Source organism: Vanessa tameamea, chromosome 18 (assembly GCF_037043105.1).
Source record: "Vanessa tameamea isolate UH-Manoa-2023 chromosome 18, ilVanTame1 primary haplotype, whole genome shotgun sequence".
In the NCBI taxonomy this organism is placed as follows: domain Eukaryota; kingdom Metazoa; phylum Arthropoda; class Insecta; order Lepidoptera; family Nymphalidae; genus Vanessa; species Vanessa tameamea.
In genome coordinates, this window is record NC_087326.1 from 5,389,835 (window position 1) to 5,410,042 (window position 20,208).

The 20,208-nt window shown below is 30.4% G+C and overlaps 3 protein-coding genes across 3 annotated transcripts; 2 read left to right on the forward strand and 1 right to left on the reverse strand.

Moving 5' to 3' along the window:
• The first annotated feature begins 9,287 nt into the window (after nt 1-9,287).
• LOC113399645 (allergen Tha p 1-like) lies at nt 9,288-11,997 on the forward strand. Its single transcript, XM_026638826.2, has 2 exons — nt 9,288-9,576; nt 11,724-11,997. The coding sequence occupies exons 1-2, from the start codon at nt 9,360-9,362 to the stop codon at nt 11,924-11,926; spliced, it is 420 nt and encodes a 139-aa protein (XP_026494611.1). The 5' UTR covers nt 9,288-9,359; the 3' UTR covers nt 11,927-11,997.
• A 2,631-nt stretch (nt 11,998-14,628) lies between these two features.
• Nucleotides 14,629-15,929, forward strand: LOC113399738 (allergen Tha p 1-like). Its single transcript, XM_026638954.2, has 2 exons — nt 14,629-14,887; nt 15,723-15,929. Exons 1-2 carry the CDS (start codon nt 14,704-14,706, stop codon nt 15,908-15,910), a joined length of 372 nt encoding a protein of 123 aa, XP_026494739.2. The 5' UTR covers nt 14,629-14,703; the 3' UTR covers nt 15,911-15,929.
• A 93-nt stretch (nt 15,930-16,022) lies between these two features.
• LOC113399686 (allergen Tha p 1-like) lies at nt 16,023-18,241 on the reverse strand. The gene is made up of 3 exons (XM_026638879.2): nt 18,160-18,241; nt 16,590-16,783; nt 16,023-16,262 (listed from the first exon to the last, which is right to left on the reverse strand). Exons 2-3 carry the CDS (start codon nt 16,780-16,782, stop codon nt 16,072-16,074), a joined length of 384 nt encoding a protein of 127 aa, XP_026494664.1. The 5' UTR covers nt 16,783; nt 18,160-18,241; the 3' UTR covers nt 16,023-16,071.
• Nucleotides 18,242-20,208: the final 1,967 nt, after the last annotated feature.

Sequence of the window (20,208 nt, forward strand, 5' to 3'; positions counted from 1 at the left end):
ATTGTTTTTATTTTAATTTTGGTCCAATAATTTATAAGCGCCTGTAACATTATAAAAGAAATATCATAAGTCTACGATTTCTAGAACAATAATCCTAGTGTGTCGATTCTATTTTCATTACAATATTTTTTCTTTGTTATTTTCCTCATTGCATTTGATAGTTAATGGAAAATTCTATTTAATAAAGTTGATTTTTAAATAACCTAGTGTATAATAAATGCATACATGTATTTAATGAATTATATTGATTGATCTTTTGTTTTTGTTCTTGTTGTAGCGTTTATGTATTATATAATCTAAATCATATTTAATTATTGGTACTGTAAGAAATAATAAATACCCCTTACATTTTTATTACGTCACCCACCTAAGGAACTTAAATGTTCCTTGTATGTAGTTTCACTGGCTTAATTCAAACATTCCGCTTTAAAGTCAGTGTAACTGCAAAAACTAAAATAATGATTCTTTTGGCAGAATAAATATTTGCTTGGTATAAACACGGGTGGTGGTAGTGGAGTGTATTTTATGAATATTTTGTTAAAGGAAAATAACAGCCTTCATGTCCTAGCAAGGTTAAGGACTCTAACTGTTTTTGAACAGAAGGTTTATGGGTTATTCCACCACCCTGCTCCACACTAACACACACGGCAGATTTTCATCTAACACATTTATTTTTCTTCATGATGTTTCCCTTTACCTATGGACCCAAAACAAAATATATATAACAAAATAATTTAGTTCCTTCATTTATCCAGTTAATAAACGAATAAAAAGTGCTTACTCGTTAGAGTGGCCTTCCATGGTCCACCCGCCTTATGAAAACTCCGTGGTGCCTGTCCCGGTTTAACTCGAAATTTTCAGTTAAGATACACGTGTTCCAGCTACTGGGCTACCTTGGAGTTTTTGTATCTTGTATCGTCATCATGCCTATCTGTCAGGTCTGACAGAGAAGACTCGTCTAGCTAAATTTTTTGTACCATATTTTATTCTGAAAACAAACCTTAAACAAATAAAATTAAAACTTGCAGAGATAAAAAATATCTATATATATATTTTTAAAACAATTTACTGTTTTAAAAAATAATAGTTTACAACAAAGAAGAACTTATAATGACTGTAATTACATTAAAAATGTAAACAAAACCGTATCAACATACATATATAATTGTATTTAACTAACATGACTGTATTTTTAAATGTTGAAAAAGAGTAACTACTGAGTTTCTTGCCGGTTTTACTCGGTAGAATCTATATTCCGAACCGGTGGTAGCTTCACTTAATATAGTTTATTAAATGACGATTCAAAAGTGCTTGTAAATGCCTACTTGAATAAAGTATATTTTGGTTTTGATTAAACCTATATATTATAAGCCAGTGCTACAGGTAGGAGCGGCCCTTTTAGCTTTTCTAACAAATTTCCTTTAAAATTACACAGTCAACAATTTTGAAATGATTTTTTTTCAATAAAGTTAATTTTCAATTTTGTTGTAACTACTTATTTAATCCGGCGATTGAAAAAAATCCTTACTATTTTTAAATTATAATGACAACTTTATAAATATCTTGAGTTGCTGAATAAGTTTATAATTTTAGGCCATGTTTGTGTTTTTGCTATAATATAAAAACGCAAAAACAGAGACGTGGTAATTATTGTTCAATCAAAATAATACACCACAAGAAAAAACGGGAATACATAATACATATACACACATATGTATAATGCACTGAACTGCAACATGAGAAAAGAACAATAGGCTATTTGACAATGCGAAAAATAAAGTGTCAATTATTGTAATCAGTATATATTGTGAGTTTAAAAATGGTTATTTATTAACGAAAGTTGAAAATAATTATTTATTTATTCAAAAATCCATATATAAAAATGCATTTTTTAAACGTTTGTCACGTGACATAAAACGCTCCTGATTGGTCGGGTTTATGATGACGGATCACTTGCTTGCTAACCTCGTTTGCCTTCTGTATGTGGATTATATGTGCCACAGATCACAATACAGGCAAGCGACGTCACCGACCCCATCGCAGCGCCATATTGTCAAAGTAGCGTTTTCGCGCGCTATTTAAATATGGAATTTTTAATTTGATATTTTTCAGCAAGTATGTACTAGAATTTAAAAAAAAAACAACTTTTACTGGGTTCCTTACCTCTACTAAATAATATGAAATGGATTTTAAAAACCAGTCAAATAGCCTATTTGATAGCTGAACGCATAGCATTGATCGACTATAAAATGGATTAGTATAGGAATTAAAATATATATTGTCATGTCTTCCAAATGGAACACCAAAGTATTTAAAGCCTTAGTTCCAACCGCACCAAAATGGTCCAAAAAGTCGAGGTTTTATTTCATTACCGCGCGTATTCGTCAGAACTGTATATCATATTCGTATAATTGGTGCTATCCGTATAGTTTAAACTTTAAATAACGCAAGCGTCAATGTTTTGACGTACAATTTTATATTGCCCAATTAGGTATAATACCAGCGAGATGTCGGTGATAAGCAAGTTTTTATTGTGACCTTGTGAGTTAAATTTATACACTGAAAATATTTACAAATTAGGTGGAACCTAGGTAACTAATGTTCGTTGCCAAAATATATATAAATATATACACAATTTTTTTTAAAAATATATTTGCATTTAAACAATTATAAGCTTAATATTAATATAAAAATTAACTTTAAGAAAGCAAAAAGGTGCTTGTGGTCTAATAAATTATCCAATAAATTGTACAAACGTTTTTTTTTTATATGTTTTAAAGCTCGGAGTTAAAATAAAAAGGGAATTAAAATAGTGTGCGCTTTATTAAGAGATGGTTCGTGTCGTTATTGTCGTTACAATTTTGATGATGATTTTAATGATGACGATGGTGATTATGAAGTGATATAAAATATTTCTAAGGATTTTAAAGATAGTTATATTAATATCATTAAATCTTGATTAATAATTCCAAACATGGTCATCCAGTTCACAGCACTTACATATGTGCAAACCAATTAACAAGGCTTTGTGATTGCGAGAGTGATTTCTTAAGCAGGAAATATATATATTTTAAAGACGAAATCATTACAAAAGTTAGAATGTCCTAAAACCTGGCGCATCCAAGTAAGTAAGAACTTTTTTTCCAAATACATTGAAGACGACCTATCTTCGCTTTCCCAAAATAACCCGTAAATAACCCACAGAAGGCGAGTTTAAAAAGTAGGCTTCGATTGAAATCCACGTATTCATTATATTATATTATTTGATTATTTACCAATGAACAACTCCAAATAAACAAGCTATCAAGTAAAATATGCAACCTTGGGCTGTTTATAATGGTATTAGGACTGCACTGGTGCGCACGAGTGTTGGCCTTGTCAGGTGTTAAATAGAGCATCGTTTTACTACGGTATAAGACTGCACTCACGATTCTATACATTTAAATACCCAAGCAATAATAATACAAAAAATCTAAGCACTGTCATTATGCCAATTATTTTATATAATTCAATCAGCTTTATGTAAGGAAAAATACTGCAAAAAAAAAAAAAGGAATTTAATGTCGTATACTTATATGCGCTCGTTGAGTAAAACGATATGGAAGAAATCACTTCGAATCGCACCTGTGAAATGTTTACGTTATTTTCATATTATTATTAATAAAATATGTTGTTATTTTGATATAATATAAAGTCATTTTGATGTATTTCTGTACATTAATTCTATCCGTTAGTCATTGTCGCATATCACTTATATTTCACGGAGGTGTTCTGCATTTCAATCCGATTTTGTTCTTACAGAACAGGTCGAAAGTAGCATATTTTCGTTTTGTATTCATTTCAACTTTGTAGATAAAAGTGTAGAGAAATCGTCACTTCGAATTATAAAACTGAATGTGAAATTTTCGTATTATTTATTTAAAGTATTTTCATATATTTAACGCTCAATTTATTGTCAACTTTCTGATTTATCTGATTTTAGAGTTTAGGTAACTCTTTGGAAATATTGCCTGCAAGTTTTATGTTCATATATAATGCGGATATCTAGTATGTTGTGAAAAAAAATCTGAAACTTAATATATTCTGTAATGATTCAAAGATTCAAAACAACGATGGTGTTTATACTCAAAACAAATTTAAAATTTCATTAGGTACTCAGTTTTGAGGATATAGCGAAAGCTGCCAATTACAATAAAGCGTCAATTATTAATTAATCAAATAGTGAAATTGAAATGACAAATCAAATCCAATCATCCAACCATCCAACATCCGATATACTTAGTATCTAAAATAATCTATTATTTTTTGTAGAATAAACGTATTTGAACTCAACCTGGCTAAAATTTAAAACACACTATCCTAATTTATTTTCTTTTAAAAAATTCCAGTAAGGCTAGTTAATTTTTTACAATGCTAACAATCAGTGTAGGCAACAAGGCGTAGTATTATATTTGTCATGCAGATGTTATGAACTGCAAATAACACAAAGACATAATTTGTCAACGCATGTAGCGTCCCACTGTAGGGCTCATCGTCGTTCCTAGGGAACCAGTGTCAATTCGTCCGGTTTCTTGAATATATGTAAATACTCTTATAAGTAATAGTAGTTTTGCTCGAGAGCATTCGATAATTGCATTGACAGACAGGGTTTAGTTTTTACATGAGAATTTTATATTTATTGATTTTTTAGTGACTTTATGTTAATATTAAAGATTTGAATTTTATTTAAGATGGAAGTTTAAAAACGAAATACAAATAAATTTTCATTATTGCCACATTTAAATGCATGTCATTATATTCCCTCAACCGTTCACATTTAACCTATTCTTCCGTAATATTCCTTTTAATGAGAATCTTTGTTATTGAGATTTTATCTCTTCTCGAGCATCGACAATAGGTTTTGTACTTGATCTAGTACACAATTGAAGGCTAAGTGCATCCATTACGTTGTCTATAGGTGTCAACGTCAAGCATTCAGTATTCAATTGATAATAGCTTAATACGTAACAAAGTTAATTGGTACCTTCTTAGGATTTTCCAACTATTTATTTTAACGTTTCATTGAAGTGTACCAGATATTTGGAATACTTAGCGATTTCTTATAATATATATAATATAATTATAAAATTCAATAGAACAATCATTGTGATTTTATTATAAAGAAATAAATATATTATAAATACTCTATTATGTTTAATTTTGCGCTTAACAAGTTCATTTTTCCTGTTACTAATATACCGGAAATTCATACACATATATTTTAGTACATCTTGAATTACAGTGAATTTTCAGTTTGAAGATGCTCAGATTACTGCTAGTTCCATGGGAACTCTGCAAAACTATAAGTGATATTTTTGTATGTAATCTAGAAATAATTATAAAAATAGACAAAACAAAATATTACACTGATACAGAAGAGTTATGGTATGTGATCATACAACAATGAAACACAAATTTATAGCAATAATGTCATTATTTATTGATCGTTAAACATCCGTTATTTGTCTATACTTCAGATTAAACTATAAGTACTAATTTAAATTATTACAAACGCATCGCGTTGTATAATTTTGTTTACGATTACTAATAGGTCTTGGATTAAATACGAACCACCATACATATTTTTTACAACAAACACGAACAAAGCTTGGAATTAGCATTCGTTAAGACAGTTTTTATATTCTTTATCAAAAATACTTAATAGAACATTAATCAATGTTTCCTCATTCTAAATTTCTTTAAATTCTTCGTCCTTTTTAATAGCTTGATATTTTTTTTTTATTATGAGTTATTATATAAATGTTTTGTAAAATTTCAGTGTTAGTGTTTTTTGTTTGGTATCTGTTGTTAGTGTTTTAATATTTTCTGTTTTAATTACTTAGCTCTGTTTCTATGTGTTGATTAAAATTAATAATTGCCTTTTTTTATTAAAGAGGGAAGTGGGGATTGTTTATTTACAATTTTAAACAGACTTAGCTGTTACATTAACTCAACTAAATAAATTCCCGCGCCTGTTATATCTTTTGGTTGTGACTTTTAATTTTAGCTGGAAATGTGACAATTTGAAATGTAGAACTTTCAGGTCGCTTTGGAGATTCTTTATATTAGTGACATAAAATGAGAGGGCTTGTTGGCTATTTCAACTTCATTTTATTTATAAAAACCTTATTTTTTTGCTTTGAGAATCTTCTCCTTCCAATGAATGGTCTTTCATAAATGACAATCGCTAAAATATTTTTTGCTTTAAATTTGTATATGAAGAAAATCTCTGCCGCTTTGAAAAAATTAAGGCTTTTTACCGTTTGTTGTAAGTACGTTTATTATAAGTTGTATTAAGCATTTGTATAAATTCAGAGATCTTAGTTTTTTGAGATTTTAGAGATAATATTTTTTATCATATGAAGTTTTTAGTAGGTTTACCTAAAGTTGGAACCTATTTGATTGTCGACCTTGGATTTAACAAACGCCTTGATTGTAATTGATCCCCATGTGTAACTGTTCTCACTTTATGCCCTAGACGCAAAATTTCCGATCTTACTTGATATAATATTTTTATTTAATATATAATATTAAATTGTATTTAATAATATGATTTAATAACAGTAAGACAGTATTATTTTTCTCCATACGATCAATAATGAAAGTATGTCATATACCACAACACTACAGTATCATAAGTTTTTATTAATGATAAAATCTAAAACTTAAGAACTCATCGTGATGATAAAAATAACACTCTATAGCTTGATCGCCTGTACATTATGGAATTATTCATAAAGTTTAATATATAGACCGGTTTCCTGAGCAATTTTCTTATGATCTTAACTTCATTATATGCAATCCAATGAACTGGAATGTCATTGGATATAAAGAAGATTTGAGACTTGCTATTTTTTACAAACAAAATCAGTTTATATTTTTAAAGTATTCGTTAATCTCTATTAATATTATTATTTCGAAAGTAATTATGTAAGGCTTTGTTTTACAGTATGTCGACTGCGCTGATAAATCGATTGTTATGAAATATAAATAATTCAACCTTATAGTACCTATAAAAGGATATATTCATGAAATGCATTTACAGTGACAAAAATTATGACGCATAAGGCGCGGTTTGAGGCAGGAATCGGCTGATTTAGATGGAATAGAGGAGTGTGTCTGTTTGTCTTTTCGAATAAACAACTTTGACCTTGGATTATTATATCATTATGATTTCATGTAAAAATGACACTTTGTCAAATGATATCGATGTCAAAGAAATTATGTGGATATGAGTAGTTAAGTGAATTAGTGTTGTTTTATCAATAAAGTTTTATATATCGAGAACTGTTTGAAGTGTATAAAATAGCAGATTTATTAGCAAATCGCATTGCATATGTAAGGTTTTTTTAACTTTACGGAATATACTGCAGTATCATATAAATACCTAACAAATGATCATAATAACAAATGAACTCAACATCTTTTCTTCTTTGTTTACTATTTGAACGTCAAATCAAATGATAAAAAAACGCCATTTATTGTACAAACACGGCTGTCATTTGAATTATGTTTTTTAACGTGCTTAAATTTTTTATATTCCCAAATACAAATGCGAGGCGTGATCAGTCTATTAGGATTTTTTTTTAAAAAATAGGTTTGAATAGAACATTAGTGAAACGAGAATTACTCTTTATGACGCATCAGATCGAATAAAAGCTTATTTATATCTTTTGACATCTCGTTTTGTTTACGTTTTTGTCGAAGCAAAAAAAATAAACTAACGATGAGCAACAAAAAAATATTGCATATAAAGGAAACGGTGTGAACGTATGTCAATTACACCGAGTAAAGAGATTTTACTACTACGAATTTAGTTTTGTTGGTTTTTGCTGAATGCTCTGATTCTATTTCAAGTTTGTAAAAAAAGTAAACAATAAAATTAACAGATTTAACTTTTTGATACTATGAGCCAAGATCACATATTGGTTTATACTCGAGCTTTTTAGCCGGAGAACACGGGTTAAAATCCAAAAAATATTACTTAGTTTCCATATGCCTTCAGATCGATTTTAAATTGGCCTTTTGAACAAGGACTCAGCAGTAACGGATATCATCTTGAGTTTCCTCAGGATGATTTATTCTGCATGTGTGTTTATAACGAATTTCATAATCCAAAAGTGGATCAGCATGGTGAACCAACCTTCAATACTTTCTCCTTAATATGAGAGGTCTTTGGAAAAAGGATATACATATAAGTGGTAACCTGGCTCCAATAGAGTATTTTAAATGTTAATTTTAATACAAGTTATTCAATTTGACATTATTATATATGATATTGTATCGTTAATATGTAAGGTGATTGGCGTTTGTTTAACTAGAGAATAATTCCGAATACCTTATTATAATATTTAACGATCGAATTTTACATCGAGTTTCGAATTAATTACCCCTTTTTCTAATTCTTAGAGAATAGCTCTATTGAACTATAGTTGTCTGTTTAAAAAAAAATCATATAAGCCAATGCATTTGCATGTTTTTGTATTAGTAAGTGTGCTTTATACTAATATTATTAAATAATAACAACTAATAATTATAATTTAACTGCGAACTGCTTTTTTCTCCATAAAATATTGTATTATTGAAATTAATAAATAGAATACTCGTTTAATTTGTTTCTACGAACAACAAAAGACACAATACATTATTTTCTATATAAGAAGTCGTGATCAAGTCCTATAAATTATATATAACGCGTTCGGGGGCATTAATTATGGTAATTTTCCAGTGTGTCTTTTGAATTTAAAAACAATTATATGAAGTTAAAAAGATTACATAATTATTGACCAAAGGAAAAACATCATTATATTATATATTTCAAGTGTTAATAATATATAATATTCAAGGTGACAGATAAAAATTTAGAGAACAGGTGTATCCATATTTCCCTCAATTGTTGAATTTGTTACTATTTTTGTTTAAATATTTATTTATTTAACCCATTAACAACTTAGCTTAGTGCTAATATTTACAATAAATACATATAACAATTATTTTACATAGAAAAAGCCGAATAAAATACGACAAACGACATTTATTTACAATTCAGCGTTTACTAATGTAGTTCAAACAAAACAGCCTGTATATTGTCTTTTTATGCACCGGGAAAAAATGAAACAATGATCTGACGAAGAGTAAATTAGACGTTTTAAGCTTGAATGTATCTACTATAAATACATGAGCTGTATGTGATTGCTCATAAGTCACCATCGCCTTATAGAATCACAATCGTTATAGTCTGTAACGGTTAGTTTTAATATTATAACCGTACAATTTATAACATTTATAAAGTAACATGGATTCTATTTAATAATATAAAAATGTATGCAAATTTTTCCTTTTACTTCCAGATGCTTACCAAACCTTTCGTTGTGATCTGCTGCCTGGCAGTGGCAGTGCTCGCGGAGGAGAAGTACACTGACAAATATGACAACATCAACATTCACGAGATTTTGGAGAACAAGAGATTGTTGACAGCTTATGTCAACTGTATGCTGGACAAAGGCAAATGCAGCCCCGAAGGCAAGGAGTTGAAGGGTAAGTTGTCCATTTCATTTCGGTTGTCTTGTTTTCAGACGCCTCCTCGATCTTTCTGAATAACCTTGATTCGATCCTGATACATTGCATACTATTATTGCCCCCATTAATAACACATGGAAAAAAAATAGGGGAAAATTGGCATTTTAGTAATTTCATACATTTAGGCGTTGATGTTATTTATTAATATTGTATTATTAAATAATAATACATTTAGAAAGAAATTTTTTTCTTAGTATTACTTTTAATAATAAACTTAATGGCTGGGTATGTTGGAACTACAAATTAAAGTTTAGTTTTTTGTCTTGATTTTGTGTTCAAAGTTGCAGCACCATCTCACCTGACCTAATTTATTTAATCCCAACCACGACTGATTGCGGTTGACTACCGCGTGCAATAAATCCTTTTGCAATAGCGTAAAGGAGGTAATGACGTAGAAGCCCTGCAATCACTATGACTGGGACATACAACAAACTTAAAAAAAGCCAAATCTATTAATTTTATATCTATTTGTCAAATTAACGCTTAATAACAAAAAAAATAAAACACTCATCCCCACACCATGATAAGTGCTTGACATTATATTTATTTAAGTTTATTTGCAAGACTCAAAAACTAAAGCGATATTCTGAAAATCGAAAATTAATTTTATTTTATATCACCAGTGTTCGCAAATCGGTTAAAATTCAATCATAAACGTTACTGAAATTTTGAAGTAAACATAGTTATACGAAATTTCGGATGTTTCGGACATTATTCCTACTCTTAATTTATTTACATTAAAATAGTAAAATTTCTATAAAAAAAGTCTGTAAAAAAACAAAAGAAACTTCGATATTGTTTTCTCTTTGCTTGTTTATTATAGAACTATATTCAGACTCTGAACTGACTGACTTTAGCTTGGAATCCTCCACAATATGGAGTAATAACTTGTACGAAATGACAATCCATTACTTTCAATATATTTAAGACCAGCGACCCTCCCGGTTTCACAGTGGTGCAATTTATGAACAAAGAAAATGATATAAAAATGTATACCTGAATTCACTTAGGGACAATGTAGCTTTCATCAGTGAAAAGATTTTAGAATTTGATCATTCATTTCTGATTTTACACCTACATACAAACAAACATATTTTGCCTCTTTATTATTATTAGTAGTAGTTGTTGTGTATTACATTGCAGTCTCCTCTCCCTTTGAGGAGAAGGTTTGTAACATATTCCACCACGCTGCTCCAATGCAGGTTGGTGTAATACACATGTGGCAGAATTTCGTTGAAATTAGACACATGCAGGTTACCTCACGATGTTTTCCTTCACCGCCGAGCACGAGATGAATTATAAACACAAATTAACCACATGAAAATTCAGTGGTGCTTGACTGGGTTTGAACCCGAAATCATCGGTTAAGATGCACGCGTTCTAACCACTGGGCCATCTCGGCTCATATATATCGGCTCGGGTGTCCAACTCTTCTCGGTAAGACGTAAATGCGCCTTGAGATCAAATTGTTAATTGCTAGATGTTGTTGTTGTTAATGAATGAATGAACAAAACCATGAAAAAAATGTTTGAAATTAGTACATATATTAGTATAGTCTTAACTAAATGAAGTTAACACACGAGTAACATATTATTTTTATTGTATCGTTGTTATTCTTAGATTAATAATAATTTATCGAAATGAATTTAAATTATATTGTAAAATCACTAACCTAACCTAATCGATAAACAATTGAATGACGAATTTTCTAAATGTTTCGACAGTTTACAATCTCGCGATATTATAATCTAACGGTATTTACTAAATTTAAATGTTTACGGTAACATATGTTTATTCGAAAATAATTAGTGTAATCATTAGTTATTATAAAAACTGAATATTAATAATAATAAAGAATATTCATTAACAAAAAAGGACACTTACGTTTAAAAATATTGGAATTACTTTTCCATTATAAGCCAAAGTCAAATTAGCAACCGCCCAATAATCTGAGGTAGGTACATCCGAAAATTAACAACAGTTACAGTTACAAAGGACATCGTTTACAACGGACAATGCTTATTAAAGATAAACTCTTATTTCCACGTTAATCCAAGAAAAACTAAAAGTAAATTTATTAATTCATAATTGTAATCATTTTACAGACCATATTCAAGACGCCCTCGAAACGGGCTGTGAAAAATGTACCGAAAAACAAAAGGAGGGAGCTACGACCATTATTGAACGGCTTATCTCACACGAGAAGGAGTTCTGGGATGAACTATGTGCCAAGTACGATCCCGAAGGAGTATGGAGGAAGAAATACGAGGAACAAGCAAAAGAAAAAGGCATCATCATACCCCACTAAGGAATATGTAACAAAGGCTATGGATTTTTTACAATATTTTGTAATTTATTTTTAATAAAGATTTAAATGCATGTATTCTTTTAATGACCTTCGTTTGCGTCAGTAATCGTTATAAAAAACCGAGACATTGTTTTTGTTAAAGCTTTTTATTACAATAAAGGTATTCAAGGTAAATATTAAACATTAGAAACATTACAATTTTATATACTGTAAATATAAAATAAAAATTATATTTTTCAATGTCAAACTCAACTTGTTAAAGATTATGTACTTAAGAATGTATATATACGGTAAAATTATACAAATATTATAATTTTAGCACCTTTACACGATTTAGTCCGATCTTATTCATTTATAGGCTTCATATTTTTGATTGATACATATATCCGAGGCCAGAAACATTTACAAATTTCGTGCATTAGTTGTGTATTTATATCTACGTTGTGTAGTCTACGCTGACCAATAGTATGTACCATAAAATATTACCAATTTGATATCGACAAAATATCTGAAGAACTTCATAAAAATACGTTCCTGTTTGAGTTGCATAAGTTCGGTCCAGTCCAATGGATTGAATCTTAACCTCAGGGAGCGAATTCAAGTCTGAGCAAACATATACTAAGATCTTTGTGCTTCATCTCGTCCTAGACAAAGAAGAATAACGTTCTAATTATACCCGAATGGTTGAGTTTTTTTTTATGATACAGTTAGGCGGACAGAAACATGATGGTAAGTGGTACCACCACCCAACACAACTATACTTTGTATTGCTGCTTGGCGCTAGGATATGTGATGAGTGGTGGTATCTTCCCATACGGGCTTGTACAAACCCCTACCACCAAGTTTTCTATCAGAATAAGAACCACATATGTATCAATAAAATTTCACTTGAATAGTTTGGTGGGATATGCTCAGAAATATTCACCAAAGAACAGAAGGGCCTATAATCAACAATCACGTAAAGAAACTTACCAAGACAATATTAATTTGTATCATACTAATAAACTTTTCCTTTTTTATAAAATCAACGAATGAGCATAATTGTGTATTAAAAGAAAATTTAAAAAAAAATTGCCTCAGTTTCTTTCTCAGAATGGTGGTTGATTTTTGACAATTAATACCTATGTAAGTGTACCTCTATATTGAAAATATTTTTATTTAGCGACTATGAATATATACATTAAGGTTAGATAATTATAAAAATGTAAAACGTTCCGTAGTATCTTTACAATCATCATCATCATAAAATTTGTCCAAAAAAACCACACGGAACCTATCAATGCCCCTCTCCTCCAGCCTTACACACGGACAGATGCCACAAACGGAAAATACTACTTATAGAATTACATAATGAATTTGAGTAAGAAAATGTAAACAAAATACAAGAGTTATCCATGAGACATCAAACGTATGAATAGTACGTAATAACACTACCTGGATCAATAATTACAATCAGACAATAGCTGTAATTAATTACAGGATTATCGCTACACGTTGAATTAAAGATCCTTAAGCTCTATAAAAAAACCTCACGTACAATAATTAAGATAATATTTGAGCGCTACAATAAATATATATATATAGCTAGAGTAATTTTCTACAACTCGGGGATTATGTATTACAACGATTAAAACTTTTTCTAATTTCATCCTTTGAGAGAGAAAAATTCTTACGTCATAAAACCAATTCAAATTAAATTGTCCGCGTGTTCCTGCGCGGTTAATCTTATGATATTTCCCGCCTTAATTTGACACAGTTTTACTCTGTAATGCTTAGCGGTATTTCTACCGTCAAATATAATTTATTTGTATTACTTTGTAACGGCTTGAAGAGCTGAGAACCGATACAACATGCATTAGTAACAAGCTGAAGGAGCAGTTGGCTGGTCACGTATGACGAAGGATCCTCCTAATAGCGGAGTGCGCGTATAGGCATATGGAACGTAGGGCGCCCTCCAGTCAGGTAGACAAATAACTTGATGAAGAAGGTGGGATCTAATGCAACTGGTTCTTTGGCATATCTTGCGTCTATATCCAGCAGTCGATTGTAATAATTGACGGATGTTTGATGGATTGATCGGGTTAGAGAATTTTAACCTTACATCGCATGACTGGTGGAGTATTGACGGCATAAGGGATATTTTATTTTAATATTATAGTTTGTAATTATTTCAATGGGTTCTTACCATCTCTTATCATCATTTTTTTTTTTAATAAGTGGCAAACAAAGGAGACTTCCCTAAAGGAAAGTGACTACCACCACCCATGTACATGTGCAACACTAGGGGGCTTGAAGGTGCCTTGTCGGCCTATTGGACTATTTTTCCATCTGCTTTTCTAATAAAAAGAAAAAAATACATACCGAAATATATTTTTAATAGAAACTCTCTGACGACCTCCAAAAGATAACGAATAATACGACGATTTGCGAAAATTTTACATTATAATAATTGCCTATTAGTATTATCTTAAAATGGAAAGATAAAATAAATTGTTAAGTATAATGTCATAAGAAACTTTAATTATAATCGTGGAAAAATAAATCTTATTAAAACTAACTATATTCAAAATGATACTATCTTGACTGTTTCTGCGTCTGATGTAATTAAAAGTTAATTGTATAAATAAACAACAATAGAAACCGAGTCGTATTGTGTAATTTATCACAATGCAAAGTTTATACCTATTTAATAAATGGAAATTGATTGATTTTTACTACAAACGAACTGACATTTGCAGAATTCGTTATAATATCAGCAAGAGAACGGGATCAGCAATATGAAGATATTCATATTTCTCTTCGGTTTCATGCTTTTGAGTTTGTCATTTGCTGACCAATACACGGATAGATACGATGATTTTGATATAAAAGAACTTACATCAAACAGAAGGTTGTTGTCGTCGTACTTAAAATGCGTTTTGGATCAGGGTCGCTGCACTCCCGAAGGAAAGGAACTAAAATGTAAGTAGATCGTTTAATTTCATATAAACTTAACTTAAGCTATACTAAGCTTGATTGTTCATAAATTTGTATTTAATATACCTAAAGTCACAGTAATGGATTTTACAGCCAAGGTTAACTACTTTGTAACGGGGCTGTGATGTTTAATGTAAACTAAACTATAGTTATACCTAAAGTTAAAATTATCACATTCGTAAAGTTAGCTTCTTAGTCATTTACTTGTTTCATTTCACCTAACAACATGTGATGTTTCTAAAGTCATCGAGCCATTATGTCAATATCTAGACTATATTTGATGTATTTATGAACAAACATTTTGTGGTTTGAGTATATAATCGCAACGTACTAGATCGCAGATTACTATAATGTAATCGATTATAAATAATTTATCAAAATAAAGCAGTGATACCAAAACTGAGAAACATCAAAACATAGTATTGTCGCTCAGGTTTGGAAGGTGACTGAGCCAGCATAACTACAAGCACTAGGGACATAATATCTTAGCTCCCAAAGTTGGTTGCGTAATCCCAACAACGCTAATGGTAGGCAAACGTCAGAATATTAGCTGTCATATATTTTAGATATAAGTTCTTCCAATACATACCTAACAACTACTTAATTTGTTTTCCTAAGTTTTTGTTTATGATGACGCGTTAATTCGATGTCAAATGTTTTTGATTCGGCTTTTGTCCTCTTGTGGTTGGAATAGGCTATAAGTAGTTTTTTTAACTACGGACAATTTGACGTAGAAAAAACTATATCCGTTGAGTTACATTTAATTATAGACGGAGTGAGTGTCGTTGTCAATAATTTAGCTTTTCTTTCCTTTTCTCAGTGCACATTAAAGACGCCATGCAGACTGGATGCGAGAAATGTACTGCAACACAAAAAACCAAAGCACGCATAGTAGTTGCCCATATTCGTGAACACGAGAACACGTTTTGGGAAGAACTGAAGAAAAAATACGATCCGGACCACAAATACAAGGAAATATACGAAGGTTTTCTTAATTCGGACGTTTAAGTAGCATAATAATTTACATATATAGTTCTAATTACTAAAATAGATACATCTTTAAAATTTTAAAATTTCTTGTAACATTTTGTATAAATTTAAGCTTTTATTTGTATAAATAAAATATAACCCAACAACAGAAGATATCATTTTTTTCGGCGCTAGCAACATTAAGCCTTAATAGATTTTAGCTCCGCATCGTATTTCTTGACGTACTTGCTCTGCGGGTCGTACTTGGCAGAGAGTTCCTTCCAGTATTCGGGTTCGTTTTTGATAAAGTGACTTATCACCACACGAGTCCATTTCTTTTGTGCATCAGTACATTTAGCACAGTTGTTCTCCATAGCTTCCTGGATGTGAGCTATAAAAACAAAAACACAATTTTTGATTAACAAAATAAAGTGAGTAATTAAAGAGGATTTTATAGTAGTAACTGTTTGTAAGCCAATCGTATAACCTTGCCCAGTTCATGGAAGACGTCTTCGGCTACAAACAGCTGATGTAGTATAAATATGGTTTGGGTTATTTTAATTAATATTAATAAGATTCATGTTGATTTACTTAGTATCTTAAAATATAATTTTGATAGAGACTACCCCAGATTATAACCCGGGATGAGCTTTATAATACGAACAAAGCAGTTACTACAATAATATCCTGCTGTAGTCAATAATATACAAATACTCACATTTCAACTCTTTCCCTTCCGCTGAGCATTTACTTTGATCCAACAAACATTTAATAAAAGGAATAAGTAGTCGCCGATTTTCGAGGATCTCATTGATATCTATAGTATCAAATTTGTCTGTGTACGTGTCTGCAGGTTTCGAATTAACCATAGTGACTAAGAACAAAACGCAGGCTATGTTTACAGTCTTCATTCTGAAAAAAATTATGTTTGAACATTTTAATATTTTTTTAATTTGATAAGTGCTGTTTTTTTCGGTTTTTCGCATGAATCTACATTTTAAACCGGATGTAGTTTTATATTCAGTTTAACCCTGTAACCTGGCAATCAAAAGTACTTTTAAGGACCTACTTGAATTAAACGTATTTCGATGTTTATTTTATTACAGTATACTTTTAATTTTAATGTAATGTAGATACATACAGTATTTTATTGCTTAATCAACTTTATGATAACAAACAATTATGATTTAAGTATCAAATTTTTTGAAAAAGTCAATAAATATATTTGGAGTAAAACAAATAAAAATGCAGTCATGCCGTTTGCGATATACGAATCGCCTTACATGATTACGACAATAAGTACGACAATACTTTATATCAAAATGAAGGTTGCGTTTTGTTTAATTAACATTCACTTATGTTATTGTTTGTAATATCACATATATTATATATACATAAATAATACAGCGGTTTCTTGAGAACGAGAATGGGCTTCAGTGTGGGACTCTACATGCGTTGAAGCCGTCTTATGTCAGGGAAACAGTTTTAATAGACAGAGCCGCTCTGAAATCTGAAGTAGTCAAACTATGCAAATATTTGCCCCTTATTGTAAATGGTACCTTTGTTCCATTTACAATTGAAACATTTGAATGTTGGAGTAATAATGCAAAATCTTTTTTGAAATTATAACACGTTCAATTCACACACAATTCATGTGATTGCCTCTACTGGTAATAGGATATCTGGTTCATTTTACACGTGGGAGATCGGAATTGTGTTTCAACAGTAAAATGCAGATACCATGTAATTTTTAGCAACTATATAAATTAAGACCCTAATTTAAATAATGTTGATATGATGATGATGATATGGCGATGATGACATGGGCATATTTAAGAAATATTAAATATTATTTACATTGTCAAAGCGTTACCAACTTTAGAAACTAAGATGTTATGTCTCTCGCACCTGTAGTTACACTGGCTCACTCATCCTTCAAACGGGAACACAACAATACTGCGTATTGCTGTTAATATGTTATATAATCAGCCTGTAAATTTCCCACTGCTGGGCTAAGGCCTCCTCTCCCGTTAAGGAGAAGGTATGGAGCATATTCCACCACGCTGCTCCAATGCGAGTTGGTGGAATACACATGTGGCAGAATTTCGTTGAAATTAGACACATGCAGGTTTCCTCACGATGTTTTCCTTCACCGCCGAGCACGAGATGAATTATAAACAAATTAAGCACATGTAAATTCAGTGGTGAAATATGTTATAAGTGGGTGGTAATTAGATAAGCTACAGTACCAAGAATATATTAACTTAGAACAAAAAATTATGTGTTACCTTTAAGATTATTCACTTGTAAGATATCCTTAATTTTATCAAAAGCTAAATTTATCGTATACGATTATTCTCACTCACGAGTATTGACTGATAAATTTACTTATAGGGTAGAAGTTTTTATACTCATTTGTAACTTAGTTCCTAGTTGTGATTGAAAGTAAATAAAACGTGTTTCAGTTTTTCCTTGATATGTAAAAAATTGTCGTTATAATAAAAGTATTTTTTTGAGTTCATTGTACTCTTCGACTTCCGTCGTTTAAAATGTGTCGTAAATTCATTTATTTGTATGCAACCCTTTGCTGTGATACTGCTAATATTGTTATTATATTTTTTTTTAGTAATGTAAAATAATAACTTTTTCAGAATTCGTTAAATGTTTTCACATAATTCTATAAAAAATGTGAATATCATGGTTAAATGCGACGGCGTTTGAACCAACGAACGAATTTTTATTAGGCGCATAGTATTTTAACTATATATATGTTTTTTTGTAATGCTTACTTTGCTCTGCTTTACTAAGTGCAAAAAAAGTGCCAAAGTGTCTTCCGTTCATAGCATACGTAGAATATAGACTCTATTCTAATTCAAATATTAGTGAAACGATTATTATTTAAATTGATTGAACAGATATTTCAATTCATATATTTTCTCTGTACAGTTTACAAGATTATAGTAAATAATAATTACATTACATTTATAATATTTTACTAGGACTAAAATCCTAGTGAAATTCATTTTATTCAGGATATTAATTTTTCTAAAATATTATAATTGTAAAAGTTTATGTTTGTATATTAGTTACGCAATAATGCAAAAACGGCTGAACGGATTTGTATTCTATTGGGTATAGAGATAGCTTACAATTACTTGTCTAAGACTTATTATCTGAATAAAATGACATATTATCTGAAAGATTTCACGAGCGAGACACGAAGTGAGTTTATAGAAAATAATAATACAGTTGTTAAATTTAAACAACGACATTTAGTTAATCTGTCGAAACCATCGTTGTAGCCCGACTTGCACATGGTTGCTTTTTTGAATCCTAATTTCAACGAGCAATTCATTTGTGCAAGTGCTTGGCAGGTACCTGCGTAGGTAGCAGTCATCATCCATTCTACCGCCAAACAGCAATAGTTAGTATTGTTGTGTTCGTTTAAAGGGTGAGTTAGCAAGCGTAACTACAGGCACAAGGGACTACTTAGTTCCCGAAATTGGTCGTCTAGGTGGTCCCTGTGAGGAATGATAAATATTTATTTCGGTGCTAATTTCTATGGGCGTTAGTGGTCACTAACGATCGGTAGTCTATTTATCCGTCCGCAAAACTATTTAATAAAAGAAATTTCTTTAAAAAAAACATTCTCCTTCCTTTATTAATCTTAGCAGTATGTGTTTTTTTTTCTAACCAATAATGTGAACTCTATGTTGACCTCTTTTATGAACAGACTTTTTTATAATGATTCCGTGAAATTATTTGTGAATTGAGTTAATTTAAAAATTTATTGTTAAAACTAAATAAATGATAAAACTTGTAGCTCCGTAGTACGTTAGAAAAAATACTACATAAACAATATTAATAATTTCGATTGAGACTGGCCTCAACCAGCCGGAATATCTCTCTGAAGTCATAATCTTAATTCTTAATCAGAATTTCGGTACATTGCCTGACACATGTCTTAAAACTCAAATTGATCGGTAGTTTTTCTTGAATCTGATCGTTTTTGCTGAATATGGAAGAAGCTTTAGCGTTCCTCCCGATATTTTCAGCGATTAATTGGATTTATTCACTCAATGAACGCAGAGTACTTTAACTGTGTTCACATTAAGTCGAGAACCAGTACATTACGGCGAGCAAACGGAGTCTATAGTTTAATGATTTGTAGTTGTGCCAACCGGGTAAAAAGATCAATGTTTTTTAACGATTTAATTATTTTGTAACAATATTTGTTACGTGCCATACATATATGTATGTCAATGTCTTGGTAAAATATAAATTATTTTAATTTCGGCTTCTAACAACAAGGCTCAAAGAAGTTTATTTGTATTGTA